At 50.2% G+C, this 15,396-nt stretch overlaps 1 protein-coding gene across 1 annotated transcript in view; it reads right to left on the bottom strand.

The window, feature by feature from the left end:
• The window catches only part of LOC146867182 (beta-microseminoprotein-like), a 161,125-nt gene extending 146,069 nt beyond the window's left edge, over positions 1–15,056 (bottom strand). Inside the window, exons 1-3 of the mRNA XM_085620387.1 lie at positions 14,841–15,056; positions 13,334–13,427; positions 3,483–3,585 (exon numbers count right to left, since the gene is read on the bottom strand). Coding sequence (XP_085476513.1) covers positions 3,483–3,585; positions 13,334–13,427; positions 14,841–15,056 — 413 coding nt within the window. The remainder of the gene's footprint in view (positions 1–3,482; positions 3,586–13,333; positions 13,428–14,840) is intronic.
• Between the last annotated feature and the right edge of the window lie 340 nt (positions 15,057–15,396).

The raw sequence follows: 15,396 nt of genomic DNA on the forward strand, positions 1-15,396 counted from the left end.
ACAGCCCCTGGGCCAGCCCGGTGGTTCTGGTCCCGAAGGCTGCCTCCCCAGGGGTCGCCCTCGAACTAAGATTCTGTGTAGACTATCGGGGGCTCAATGCGGTCACCCGCGCAGACGCTCACCCTATTCCCCGAGCCGACGAGCTCATCGACCGCCTGGGGGCCGCCCAGTTCCTCAGCACTTTCGACCTGACCTGCGGGTACTGGCAGATCGCTCTCACGGAAGGGGCGAAAGAGCGCTCTGCCTTCTCCACGCCAGATGGCCACTACCGCTTCAGGGTCATGCCGTTCGGGATGAAAAACGCCCCAGCCACGTTCCAGCGGTTGGTGAACAAGGTCCTGGCCGGACTCGAGGAGTTCAGCGCAGCGTACCTTGACGACATCGCCGTATTCAGCTCTCAATGGCACGAGCATCTCCAGCACCTCCGACAAGTACTAATGGCCCTGCGCCAAGCGGGCCTGACAGTGAAAGCCAGCAAATGCCAGCTCGGACAAGGCTCCGTGGTCTACCTGGGGCATCAGGTGGGCAGCGGCCAGGTCGCCCCTCTCCAGCCGAAGATCGATGCCATCAAGTCCTGGGAGCCCCCCACCACGCAGACAGAGGTTCGGGCCTTCCTGGGCCTTACGGGGTACTACCGGAGGTTCATTAAAAATTATGGTAGTATCGCAGGGCCCCTCACAGAGTTGACCTCCAAAAAGCTTCCGCAGAAGGTGCAGTGGACCCCCCAGTGCCAGCAGGCGTCCGACGCCTCGAAAACCGCCATGTGCACCGCTCCCGTACTCAAGGCCCCCGACTACTCCCGAGAGTTCGTGGTCCAGACCGACGCATCCGAACATGGCATCGGGGCCGTGCTCTCGCAGTTCGACGACAAGGGCATTGATCAGCCCTTAGCCTTCATCAGCCGAAGGCTGCTGCCGAGAGAGCAGCGTTGGAGCACTATAGAGCGAGAGGCCTTTGCCGTAGTCTGGGCCCTCAAGAAACTGCGGCCCTACTTGTTCGGAACCCATTTTCGAGTACAGACGGACCACCGGCCCTTGCAGTGGCTAATGCGGATGAGGGGGGAGAACCCCAAGCTACTACGATGGTCCATCTCTCTCCAAGGGATGGATTTCACTGTCGAACATCGCCCCGGGACGGATCATGCCAACGCCGACGGCCTGTCCTGGTTCTTCCGCTTCGGCGAGGAGAACCCCCCAGTGGATGGGTAGTTCTCCACGCCTTTCAGCTGGGGGGGACGCGTGTGAGACCGGCCTCACGGCGTTGCCCTCTCCATCGTCCCGCCAACCTGCAACCACCCTCAAGACACGACATCCCCGACTCTGGCCGCCCCAGCCACCCCCGATCCACGGGCCGGCCAGAGACCTGACAGACTCAACACCCTACCACGCATGCCCGACCGAGGGAGCGGGAACCCTCGAGCCAGACCCAGAGGCGCCAGCCCAGTCACACCTCGGGTCGCCTTCCCCGGGAGGACTCAATCGGCCACCAGGCCCCTGGGGAGCAGGCGCCTCCCCTACCGAGCGTCTGGGGTCCCTCCCAGACCCACCTGAAAAGACCAAAGAAGTGAGCGGCAGGAAATCCCGCCGAACCCCCTCCGTCACCCCAGTCCCCCCTCTGCGAGCACTCCGGACTTCAAAGAACCAGCGGAGTATAACAAGGGGTGCCGGAGGAACAAGGACAGAGAAGACCTGGAACCATCTGAGCCTGCTGATGCTGTCGCGGCTCCTGAACGCGGAAGTCACCTGGGCCTGCTGAGTGACTCGCGGCCTCTTGCTATTGAACCATCTGAGCCCTGCGGACGAGGTCGCGGCTCCCGAACACTGATCCACCTAGGCCTGCTGAGTGACTCGCGGCCCCCCAGCTATTGAACCATCTGAGCCCTGCGGACGGAGTCGCGGCTCCCGAACACTGATCCACCTAGGCCTGCTGAGTGACTCGCGGCCCCCCAGCTATTGAACCATCTGAGCCCTGCGGACGGAATCGCGGCTCCTGAACTCCGACCACCTGTGCCTGCTGAGAGACTCGCGGCGCTCCCCTTGAGGACGACTCGATAAGAGATCGCCCAGAGACACGACACCCTCCAGCTCGAGGATTGTGAGCTTCCGCAGGGTATTTCACAGAGACACTATCTTGAAAGACTGTCCCGCTACCCCCATTCCCCACGACTGATTTGTGGTACGTTGTGCCACTGCTGTACTATTTGCCTTTGGGTCATAAAGATCCCTGAAATCATCGATAAAAGAACTTATCGTCCTACAAAGAATACGTGTGGTGTCCCTCTGTTCACAGTGCAGATCAGGGTGTGCGCGCCTGGTTCGGCTTACTTGGGAGAGGTGGGTCAAAGGGGTGGGCAAGACGTGTATCGAACCCCCTTCCGGCGGACGCCTTTCCAACACTGGTGTAGAAAGACGACAGCAAGTTCAGCAAGCCTCTCCGAGTCAGAGAACTTTATGCACGCTCCGCCTTGCTGAGCGATGGCAAAGTGTGGTCACAAACTAGGATGGCCAAATGCAACAAAGTCGTCAGTTGAAACAAGGTCAGTGCTCTCACTAGCACTGAAGGACAGGGGGTGATGCAGGTACCAGAGCAGAAAGGAATAACCCAGATTCCAGACAGCACACTCCACCTCAGACAACCAATGACACAGACAACCCAGACACAATGCAAAGGGGTTCCTCCTCACACAACGAGTGCCTGGAGAGGAGCACTAGGGAGAGCAGCTCCCACTTAGGGGAAGCACAGGCACCACAGGTCCCTCTCACGGGGACCCGCAGTGGCAGGATAGTGGTGTCACCCAAGAAAAATAGCGCGTACAATATGTAACCCTTCCTTTTCTCCCTCTGTCCCGTCTCACCTCCTTGCAGTCTCTACTGCGGATCTCTCTCTCTAATTCTCTCTCTCTCTCTCCCCCTCTCGCTCACCTAAGGTATAGACCTACAGCTCAGCATAATTATTGAGCAAACAGCATGCAGAGGTATTGTTGGTTAATCAGTGTAATGTTGTTAAGGGGGAAGATGTGTGGTGTCGCATTCTAGTTGTTCTGCACCACGTGACCACCGCCATGCCCTATGCGACAGGCAGAGCCTTGGGGGAAGCTACGAGGCACAGGCAGCAGTGGTTGCTCCGCTCTCCCTCTCCAGAATAAAGAAGAGTTACAAATGTACACGGTGTCCGAGGGCTTCCTCATGAAGAAGATCTTTACACTACAACTGTCATTTTGCTTTTTACCTAACACATCACTGCTTTTGCAATGGTGCTCCTCTTGAACAGTGCTTGGTGCCCCTCTGAGGTCAGTTCATGCGGGGTGGGGGGGGGGGCTGCCCCACCCTCCTCCGGTATAAACACTTCTGCTTTAGAGGAACACATGGAGATTCATCGACTCATCTAGTACAGCGCGCTAGAAAAATTAAGGCTGGCACTAGAAGCAGCGGCAGCATTCCTTCTGGACATCATGAAATAAATACATAAATCATAACACTTACAGGGAACAGCATCCTGTGCCTGATGACGAACAGGAGCAAGTCATGCATTCCTTTGTTCTAGTTGTTGAACCGAATGGACGCAGCTTGCCGTCTATGAAGCAGCCTAGAAAACCAAGCAGGAATCAATATTCAGTCGATTCTGCCGTCCAGTTCGTATCTAGCCGGTTCTCTGATTTTCTCTGCAATATCGCATCAGCATTCATACCAATTTGGATTGTTGTATGCTTTTAATGGCATTCTTTTCTTTTCTGGCATTCATGTGTTTTCGTGACATTTATAAAATAATCTTTTTAATGAAGCAATATTTATAAACCAGATCTGCTTCCACTGTCCATTTCAAGCAGCTGTTACTAATGTGCACCTCAAGGAGACGATGAGAAGGTATGGAACATTTGGTTGAAAGCAGATGGCTCTCAGCAACAGGAGAAAGTGGGCACTCGTGTCATTTCAGTTATTTTGCATTACTCTTGCTATACAATATTCCTGAAATTATGTTATTACGCCACTTTATGTAGTTACGAGCTGTTCCTATAAAAAGAGCAACTGCACAGGTAGAAGGTGAACAACAAGAATGCAGTCAGTTGCGGTTTGCCGCACTTTCGTTGCTTGTGCGATTTGTTTTGGGCCAAATCACGTCCTTGCCTCTTGAATTGATACAAAGGCACATATAAGGTATATCACCACATGCCGGTTTAGACTTTTGCGTAAGTATGTGTCATTGCAAGTTATTTTTCTGAAATTTTGCATATTTACACAACAGCGAAATGTGCACGAAGACCGCTTTCAGAAAGTTCACCGTGCTAATGTATGAATGTTACTCACTGGACTTGTTGGGTTGCATTCAGCTTTGGGGGCTTTTCCACAGTGGACTATTATGTCAACCTACTTACACCGTTTCATTAGTGAGTGCTGGTCCTCCAACGCATATGTTTTCATTTCCGGGCAAACCTATTCAGAACAAGGACAAGGTTCACGGCCATCTTTCAGAAGTGAATTGAATAGAAGGAGGAGATACACTCTTGGATGCTGTAGACAAATCCGAATGGTTCTGGCATCCCATCTGGCCACCAGCGGGCTATAAACACTGCTTGCCCGGGCCAGTACTTGGTTTGCCAGTTCGCTGTCATTTGAACACCAAGGGAACCTATTCTAATAAATAGTGCATTCGCAGAAAAGACAGGCCCAGGAGTTGAACATCAACATAGATACCATTGTCTCTCCAGTCTCGGCCCTATGGACGTGATGTAGAGTATGATGGAGCCGGAGCGCTGTTGGAAAATGACAGTGTACCTGCCCTACAAACGCGTGGCTCACCTGCCCTAGTTAGAGTTAGGGGAAACAAAGGCTTTCTGATGCCAGAACTACATTTCGCTCGTTGTTGGAAAGTTCTGACCTGTGAGGTTGTCTACCACAAACCGTTAAGTCATAGTATTGTGGCCTTGCACTTTTTAGAGCTAGTGACCAGCACTAAATTTCCTTCCTCTAGACGTAGATGTGAGACGACAGGCTAGGGCAGGAACATCACTCAGGGACTCCCATGAACAGCCAGAAAACTCCCTGCACATCTGGCTCAAATATTCTATATTTTCTCAATATTAAATTCCTGCTTTTGAAAGTGTGTTCTTGTGAAAACACAAAAATTGCTGAGGGGCCACACCAACATGGCACAGAAAAAAACTCCTAAAGAGAAGTACATCAATTATTGTCCTCTAGATGGGACTGTAGTGTGGAGCGAATTTTACTACCACATCGCATGGATACTGAAATATCAAAATTAAGTCGACTAGAAGCATAATACTTCCTTTATTTGGCACTTATTACTTTCCCCTTTTAAAACAGCACTGTGCCTCATAAAAAGTGAAGGCGGCATCTCAAGGGAGATTCCTAAGGGTGTGAAGTGGAATCTATCTATTGGGTCCCGGACCTCTCGCCATTGGCGAGTTTCTTCAGACTTTGAGCTATCCTCTGAGTGGATGGATTCTAGAATTTGTGGGCTCAACCCATCCATAGGTTTGCTTGACAAAAAATATCAACAAAGCTTTACCGCTTTCAATGGAGTTACCATAGCAACAGATCTACAGAAGAGAACAAGATCCTTGTATGGTCCTCTTCTAGGAGAGTGGAGACAATAGCTTTGCTGACCTCACCAGCGGATGGGTCATCTGCCCTACTTTAAATTAGGCCCCAGGTCTGGTCCTGTATGTCACCATGCTGTTGTGACTTGGAAAAGAAAGATACATACCTGCCTGTTTAGGCGCTTGACTGCACCTGTCAGGAGGCCAGAAGGAGTTACAGATTCCCGGGATGTCAGCTTGATGGATGGAGCTTGACCTGAAGTCAAGAGCCTAATTCCAGATGTCCAGGAGTAAGCAAGAACATAATCTGGGTTTAAGAGCTACTCCAGCTGTTTTATACATCAAGAAAGGATAGCAAACCACATTGCTCTTTGGACGAGAAAATCCAGACTTATACCACTAAACTATGAAATGGGGAAAGGGAAGGGAGGAACTGCAATAACAGCTGTTTTGTGTGCTGATTTGGCACCCTGGGAGTCTCAACTGGTAATGACAATTCTGTGGTTCATTCATTCAAGCTACTCCGTTCTGTTGCCTTATCCTTTATTGTAATATTTGATAAAAAAACAATAAAATGTTATATAAAAAAAGAGATAGAACTAATCATCCGTGACCCAAGAGGGGCCTGTAGGGTGCCTATGTCACCCCTTTCTTTACTGCAAGAGGGAACAGGACCGTTCTTCCTCACACACATAGAGGTCCATTAGGATGGCGAGTGGAAAAACACCCCGACCGCCATGGAAGCGGAAAACAACCACCCGCCGGCCCCGTGGGAAAACCGGCGGCTAAATTAGCATTAACTGCCAAAAAAATCCGACCGTGGTGGTATGACTCCAAGAATAACCACCCGTAGTGGGTGGGGATGGTCAATATCCATCTGCGGCGGTCAGAATCGCGGCGGAAAAACAACAACCCGCCGCAAGTATACCGGAGACACCGCCCCGGAAATTAGTATATCCCCAACGGTCCCACAGTACGTACCGCCATTTCCGACCGCCGCAGTCGCACAATGGGATGAATGGGAGAGCTAGTAGAAGAGCTGAAGCGCAGCCACCGCGGCGGACTAACCGTCAAAAATATGGCGGACGAAGCCAAAACCCCACAAGAAGGCCAAAAAGTGCACACAGAAAACTAGACATGCCTCCCAAATACACAAAACACACCCCAATGACACAACCACATGGCAAAACGAAAAAAACAAATCCTAGGTGTGAGAAAGTGCCATCTTTCTTGCATGGTATGCCCCCACTTTTTGCTGAATTGCTGAATGTACTTTGACTGAGTGTGCCCTGGACTTCTGCCAATCAGGTGCCCAGGGCCTATGTTCCTTCCCTAAAACACACAAAACCCAAATTGGCAAACCCTGGCCACATCCCAGTCCCTGGTAAATGGTACCCTAGGTACCCAGGGCCTTATGACCAGGGAAGGCCTCTAAGGGCTGCAGCACTCATTGTGCCACCCTTAGAGGCCCTGTACCCTTACACACACACACTGCCTCTGCAGGCTGGGTGTCTGGGTGCAAGACAAAACAAAGTCGACATGACACACATCCCTGTGTGCCATGCCCATCACCTACCCTGCCATGGCATACATCAGCCACCCCTCTAGCTGGGTGCCTTATGCTAATGGTGTGGGCACAGGAGCAGGAGCCCTGTGCCCCTACAGTACCCAGGTCCATTCCTGAGCACTGTAAGTGCAGTGCTGCCATTTAAGAGTACATGGTGCTGAGAGCTTGTCAAACACGAACTCCACAGCACCATAATGGCAACACTAAAGACTGAGAAGTTTGGTATCAAACTTCTCAGCACATTAAACCGACACTGATGCCAGTGTGGGATTTAATGTACCAAGCACCCCAGAGGGCATCTTAGAGATGCCCCCTTAAACCTAACCTAAAATCCACGTCTGCTCTGAGGCTGCCTAGGCTGCCACACAGCAGACATGTTGCTGGACCCCTGGGTGGGAGAGCCCCTGCTCTCCTGGGCCTGCAACAATGCACATCCTCGGCGAGGTGCTAAATCTCCTCCCCCAGGATGGGCAGGGGGAAGCTTCAAAGGCATGACGCCTCTGTGAGCTTCCCCAGGCCACGGCAACCCCCCACTCTGGCGGGAAGCTTTGGCTGGAAACCCCAAATAAGGACAGGGGATGTGCCAGCCTGCCAACCCCACCCCTCAGGTGGGGGAGGCGAGGTGAAGCACATCTCCGGGCTCTCGCCATCTTGAAGATGGGAAGCCCTACCCTAGCAGGACTAGGCTACTGCCCCGCTCCCACAGGAGAGAGGCAGGATAGGGGGTGTACCCACCCCAGGACAGGGACCCATTGGTCCCTGCCCTTCACCTACCTGTAACACCCCTAAATCTAGTATTTAGGGGCACCCTGAACCTTCCTTCCCCAGATTCCAGATTCCAAAATACAAAGAAGAGCAAGAAGAAAGAAGACCTGCCCTTCAGCTGCTAAGAAGAGGAAGACATCAACTGCTTTGGCCCCAGCCCTACCGGCCTGTCGACCCTCGAACCTGCTCCTGCACCAACCCGGCATCTCTTGTGGCCAGCAACCTCACAAACCCCGAAGGACCTGGCTACCTTTTGGCTCTAAGCCCCTGGGACTCCCATGAGTAGAGGCTCTACTCAAAACCTACCTCTAATCCCTGGCAGCAGCCCGGAACCGCGAACCCAGCACACTCTGCACCAGCCAGGCCTGGCCAGTGCCGGAGTGAACAAAGACCACGAGGACGACCCCACGGCGACTGTGACCCCGAGTCCGGCACCCAAAGACCTCCCTCGACACTCCTGAAGAAGCCTGCAGCCTCAGAACAAGGTGCCCCCCCTACCGCGATCAACAGAGGGTAAGGTTTCCCGACACCAAAAGGCACCCCTGCACGCGGCGCCCCGCGGCCCCCTGTGCCCAATCCCGGGGTACCTACCTATCCTCCAACTACCCAACTTACCTCTCGAAGTGGTGGTGGCACCTGAAGAATCCTCGTCCCGAGCTTGCAGTCTTTTTCTAAACCGGAGATTTCCCATTGAAATCAATTGAGCGCCCGAAGGCTCAAAAGCACCCTGCACCCAGCCGCCCGAGTGGCCCTGGCAGTGCAACCTCTACACCTACCTACTTCCCCACTTGCCCTGAGTAAGTGACCAGGAGCCCAGCTCCCACAGCCACGTGGCTTGCTAGTCAGCAGCCACCAACCAAGGCCCCCCTATCCCTCATAGGATAACATTGGGCCTAACTCTCTCTGCACCCGGCCGCCCTAGAGTCGCTGAGGGTGAACCAACTGTACCTACCTGACCCTGGGGGACCCCTGAGTCTATGCCCAGAACCTCAACTCTGCCAGTCGAGTACTTACCTTTAAACCGATAACTCTATTTTCTTCATAGGGTAACATTGACTTGCTTTTTCCTGAAATTTCTTCTAAGTGTGGACTTTTCAAATCTTAAAATATTCACCAAAAATCAGCCGAGTAACGAAAACGAAAATACTCACCTGCTCTTAGGTGAGCTCCCAGTGCTGGATCTTGGTGCCCAGCACCGACTCTGAAAAATACTTACAACTGTACTTACCAGTAACCCAATTTTCTCCCATAGGAAATCATTGACTCTTTTTCTGTGAAATTTCTTCTAAGTGTCAATTTCTGCAATCTTTAAATATTCTTTAAAAATCGTATAATATCTGAAAACGTAATTACTTACCTGTTTTGGATAAAGGTCCCAGTACTGAGTCTAGGCACCCAGTACTAGATTACAAAAGTAACAAGAACATACTGTACCTGCAACTTGAATTTTCTTCCATGGGGAATCATTGACTGTTTTCTTTGAAATATTTTCTAAGTGTCAACTTTTAAAATAGCTAAATATTGTTTAAAAATCATCACAGTAATTAAGTCGACTTTCATCACTTGATTCTAAGGTCTGACCCAGGACTGAATCTAGGATCCAGTCCTGGAATTCCAAAAGTAATCCTAAAAGCAATCTGTTGCAAATAACTTGAATTTTCCATTGAGCTCAATGCATTGTTGTGTTTAAAATAGAGTTGCCTATTGCAACCACTTGTAACTGCTTACAAAAGTCAATTGCATATTGCAAAAGTATTTATATAAAGCATCTCATTCTGAGAAAGTATATTTTAAATCCAATTGTTGGTTCTAAAATAAAACAAGCATATATGTTTTCTATATAAACCATTGGCCTAGAGTTCCGTTATTGAGTGTGTGAGACCATTTGCTGACTGAGTTTGTACAACAAATGCTTTACACTGTCCTCTGATACATCCTTACTGCTCGACCAAGCTACCACTTTAGAGAGTAAGGTTATATCTAACTTTAGCCTCTGTCAAACCCTTGGGGACTGTGGACTCTGTACACCCTGTACCTATTAAGGAACAGTATATACAGAGCCACCTTCTCACACTAGGACAACACACCTGTCAGCAACACCCCGATTGGACACACCCACATAGCTGAGTATAAATCCAGCCCCTTCCCTGATCACAATCCCTTGCAAAACTCCAGGCGAGAAGGGACACATACTCCAGCTGACAGGAGAGCCAAAGGACACAACATCACCAGCCACACCACACACAGCACCACCATCACCACCACCTCCATTCCAGCACAACTAACCCCCTGCACAACACATACCATACACAGCACAACCACAACCACCACTCACACTCCTGCACCCACAATCACTTTACACACCACACACCATGGCCACACAGAAAATGCCCAAATTCACTGAGAGTGAGTTGAAGGTCGTGGTTGATGAGATAGTCAGAGTGGAACCACAGATTTTTGGTACCCTGGTCCAACAGACACCAATAGCCACAATAACACACTTGTGGGCTAGGATAGTTCAAAGGGTCAATGCAGTAGGGACTACCCCAAGATCAAAAAAGGAGATCATGAAGTGTTGGCATGTTCTGAAGAGGGTGGTCAAGTAGAGGAGGAGCAAGAACCGTGAGTTGGCTCAGAGGACTGGCGGTGGCCCTCCCATTCCACCAAAACCATTCACACAATGGGAGTAGAAGGTGCTTGCCATACTGCATCCAGAGAGTCTCACAGGAGTAGCCGGGGAAGTGGAGGCTGGTAAGTACAAACAAATGACTACCGCCACTCTGCAATGTACTGCCTTGCACAACTACCAAGCTACACTACCTAGGACACATACCATCCATCTGCACCACACACTCCCAAAAACATGGCTCACAGATCCAACATTCACCCACTCCCAATCACCCCAAACATAGCTAACAACATAACCATGGGGGCATGTGTACAGGCAGACAGCACTACAACAACCACCAGCCCCCCCTGGCCCACACCTGAGCAGGATGGAGCCCTCCCACCACCCCACCCAGAAGCATGTGTCAGCCATTACCCAACACTCATCAAACTTACAGGTAGGTAGCCATCTTCCCTGGGAGGGCGTTTGTGTCTGGGAGGGCTGCACTACTACTCCCAACATTCCCTCTGTCCCACACCTCAGCAGGATGGAGCCCTCCCCCACTCCACCCAGGAGCAGTTGGAAGCCATTGCAGTACACCATACAAACTTACAGGTAGGTCGCCATCTTCACAATGAGGGTGTCTGGGGTGGGGGGCCTGCACCACTACTCCCACCCTGCCCCCTGTCCCACACCTGAGCAGGATGGAGCCCTCCCACCACCCCACCCAGAAGCATGTGTCAGCCATTACACAACCCTCATCAAACTCACAGGTAGGTAGCCATCTTCCCTGGGAGGGTGTTTGTGGCTGGGAGGGCTGCACTACTACCCCAACATTCCCTCTGTCCCACACCTCAGCAGGATGGAGCCCTCCCCCACCCCACCCAGGAGCAGTTGGAAGCCATTGCAGTACACCATAAAAACTCACAGGTAGGTAGCCAGTACGTGCACCCACCCATTTTTCACAAATTAAATGGTGCCATATGACAACATCAGCCCTCTCATTGCACAAAGAGGCATACCTACCCATTGCCAAGTACAGTGTGCACACAGGTAAGCTAAGGAAACTGTCACAACCACCAAAGTGTGACACACCAATGCACAAGTAGAAGAAAGCCTGGGCACATTCATGCACAGCAACTAGTTACATGTGCATCACCATGGGGCAAGTGCAACAAGGACCATTCTAAAAATATGAAAGCATGTGTGGTGGAACAAATCAAGATATGCACATGACAGGACAAAGGGATGCAGGGGATGAAAATCGCCAGTCCACGGCCAGATGTGACGTCTGCTAGGTCAGACAAATAAACTATGAGTCCACAATTAAACACATGTTGTGCCAGGCCCTAGATGGCAACAAGTCCCTGTAAACCTCAATTGTGCACGGTTCGCATGGTATGCCTTGACACCTCGCACCATGGACAAGTAATGCTTGTACCACTGCATCATGTCAGGAAGCACAGTACTGCACATAGTCAACAATGTGATGATCTGTCAATTGTGCAGTGTACAAAAAGTGAATGACACACAGCTAACACAAAGCTTGCCAGGTGCACTGCAATGACCATTTCACATCTGACCCACAGGTGACCAAGAACTCACTGCCGAGGACAACAGCAGCAACCTGCAGAGACAGTCTCCACCCCCGGTACAAGGACTGTCGGATGTTGACTCCCAGGATTCCGTGGACGATGAGCTTAAGGCCGGCCCATCTGGTGTGCCAGGGAGCAACAGGTCCCAGGACCCCATTGTCCCCCCCACCACATCTGCGGCAACAACAACTCCACAGAAGACCCCTGCTGTCATGGCCTGTGCTGCCACCGCCACCACCACCACCACCACCAGTGATGCCTGCAACACCCTCCCTGTCCCAGAGGATGTCGAGCACACACCACCCATGGAGGAGGGCAGGGAGAGGATGCGGGTGCTCACAGTGGTAAGGCAACAGGTCCGTGGCAGCAGGGCAGGTGGGAGGGGCAGGGTCACCCAGGGACACCAGGAGGCTGGGACCCACTCCCTGGAACACATCACCAGAGTTCTGGGTGCATACAAACAGGCCCAGGGACGAACGGGCCGGTCAGACGATGTGTTGCACGAGCTCATCCTGCTGATAAGGTCCATCGACACCCGCATGGGACAAATCGTGGACCTCTTGGGCCAGTAAGTGGCGGTACTGAGGGACAGGCATGCACCACAGACAACACCTCCACCTCCCTCTGGTGGGCTGCACAATGACAGTTCACCATCCTCCCCTGCGCCCACAGAGAGGGGTGAGTCCTCAGACCCCACTGGCCCTGCAGAAGGGCCCCCCCGCAAAACGACGATGGGGCTGTCCCAAGAAGACCCTGGGAGTATCTGGAGGCCTAGCAGTCTCTAACCAGACTTAAAAACAACAGCATTTGGCAGTCAAGAAAATATTTTATCTTACAACTGCAAGATGTAATTTCAAAGAAAGTGAACACTCAAAAGTTAAAATGAGGTTCTGAAAGCTGGCAGCATCTACTTAACGGTGTCCAGGTAGGGTGTCGCAAGATTGTGCTAAAGGGACAGCTTACCACAACGCTTGATAACGTTCATGTTGGATGTCCACCATTTTAAAATAAATATATATGTTAAAAGGTGGAGCGTGCTTATGGATCCATATTACTCGGAGGAAACAGCTGAAATCTCAACAATACTTGAATCTGAAAAACGTAATTGTGGAAACTTTTGAGCTTTAAAGATAATTTTCAAATTCCACTTCAGTTACAAAACATTTGCAAATGCCTGACATACCTTCTTTCATTATTAAATACACTCTGTTAATTAGTAAGATAAGGTTTTTAGTTCCTACCTTTGACGCCAGGCTTCACAGACTCAAGGTAGCAAGCTGCATCACATCCCAAATCTGAGATAATTAAAAGAAGAGAAAGTCCCAAAAGGTATTTCTGAAATGAAAAGTTAGATATTTATTAAAAAATGTTAGGAAGGGGGAATGATTGTTATACGTGGCTCTTTCACTCTAGCTCTTGCATGACCCTCCTGCACAGCACTGAAGACATCGGGGGAAACAGATATAAGCAACACTTATTGTTCTTGGGCCTTACATTGGCCAAGCGCGACATCGCACAACATTGAAGGCTACATCTCCACCCAGTGCGGGAAATTGGAAGAAGGCCTTGGATGGATGCATGTCGGCCGAAGTAGCGGTGTTTCAGGCGCATGGCTGTCCGCAAAAACATGGGAAGATTTGGGCAAGGTGGGCCAAATACCGGGGCATTGACCTGTCCCTCGTTGGGCCTCGGGCAACCCAAGACCCTATTGAAAGACTGGTAGTGAGCTACTCACCGGTCTAATGCAATGGTGCAGCACAAGGATAGGCGAGCAATACAGCAATTTATTTGTGTCACGATTCTTTTTATGTGTATGGTGTGGGTCTGGGGAGAGTAGGGGAGTTTTAGGTCTGATGTTCGGCAGACCTTCACCAGGGATAGAGTACGGTGCCTAGAAATGTTACAATGTTACTTGTATTTGTCCGATATTTGCTGGGCGAACCCGTTTACTCAAAATATACATAAGCGGCTTGTGATCAGTCTGCACCACAAATCTTCTACCCCACACATAACTTAGCATGCAAATAACTCCTTTTTTAATTACTGAGTACTTTAATTCTTGCTCATGAAGTACTCTTGAGGCATAGCTAATGGTGACCTCACCTTCAATGGTATTTTGGGTCAGTACTGTTCCCAAACCATACTTACTGGTGTCCACTGTGATGGTGCAAGGTATATTTGGATCATACTCACTCAATGCTTTAGCATTCGTTATTTCCATTTTAACCATGTCAAAATATCTAGGCAGACATCATACCAAATGAATGGAACCTTGTTTTTTCAACATGCTAGTTAGGGCCTTCATTGTAGTGAAATTCCCAGGGATAAACCGGGCATAAAACCCGCAAACCCCGATAAATGAGCACCGTCCCCCCTTATTCTTGGGTCTAGCACACTGTACCACAGCCCTAACCAAACAAGACCTTGGAAAAATGCCCCAACTCAAGATACTTTGTCCCAGAAATGTAATATCTCTTTTCCAAAACTCACATTTCTCTTTTTTCGCCGCACCCCATTTAAAAAAAAATGTGAAGTACAGATCTAAGTGCCTTGTCATGATCTTCTACATGCTTGGCGAAAATCAAGACATTCAGGGACAAGAACTCCCTGAACATTCTCTAAAAGTTGGCGCAATATGCGCTTAAAAACCGAGGAGGAAGATGCCAGGCCAATAGGCATCCTACAGAATTGGAATGTGCAAATTGGTGAGTTGAAAGTAGTGTAATGGCGAGGCATATTCTCCAATACCACCTTATGGTACGCAGATGCCAAATCGATTTTGGAGAACCATTCAGCTCCTCCAAGCTCCTCCAAAAGATCACTAATCCTGGGTAGAGGTTGGGAGTCCAACCAGATCTCCTTATTGAGGCTTTTCAAATCAATGCACAAACGCTTGTCAGCATTGCGTTTGCAGGTCACAACGAGAGGGTACTGCCATAAACTGGACTCAATCGGCTTAATCATGCCTTGCAAATTTTCCAGCTCTTGTTTGAGATCCTCTCTAAGGCTGAATGGAAATGACCTAATCTTATGTTTGACAGTAATTGCTGAAGCCAATAATCTTTCTCAAGCTGGTAGAAAAGATATTAACCCCTTCGCTGCTAGGTCTTTCCGCCCGTGCTAAGACTTTTTTGGGATATTTGGGGTAGTTTGCACTTAGACCCCTGTAACTTTTTGACCACAAATGGCATCCATGCCAAATTTGCGTCCTTTTCTTCGAACATCACGGGGATTCTAAAGGTATCAAGGGGTTGTGGATTCCCCTTGGGGGAACCCCGAAATTAGCCAAAATACAGCAATTTTT

Source organism: Triturus cristatus, chromosome 1_2 (genome assembly GCF_964204655.1).
Source record: "Triturus cristatus chromosome 1_2, aTriCri1.1, whole genome shotgun sequence".
NCBI classification, from domain to species: Eukaryota; Metazoa; Chordata; class Amphibia; order Caudata; family Salamandridae; genus Triturus; species Triturus cristatus.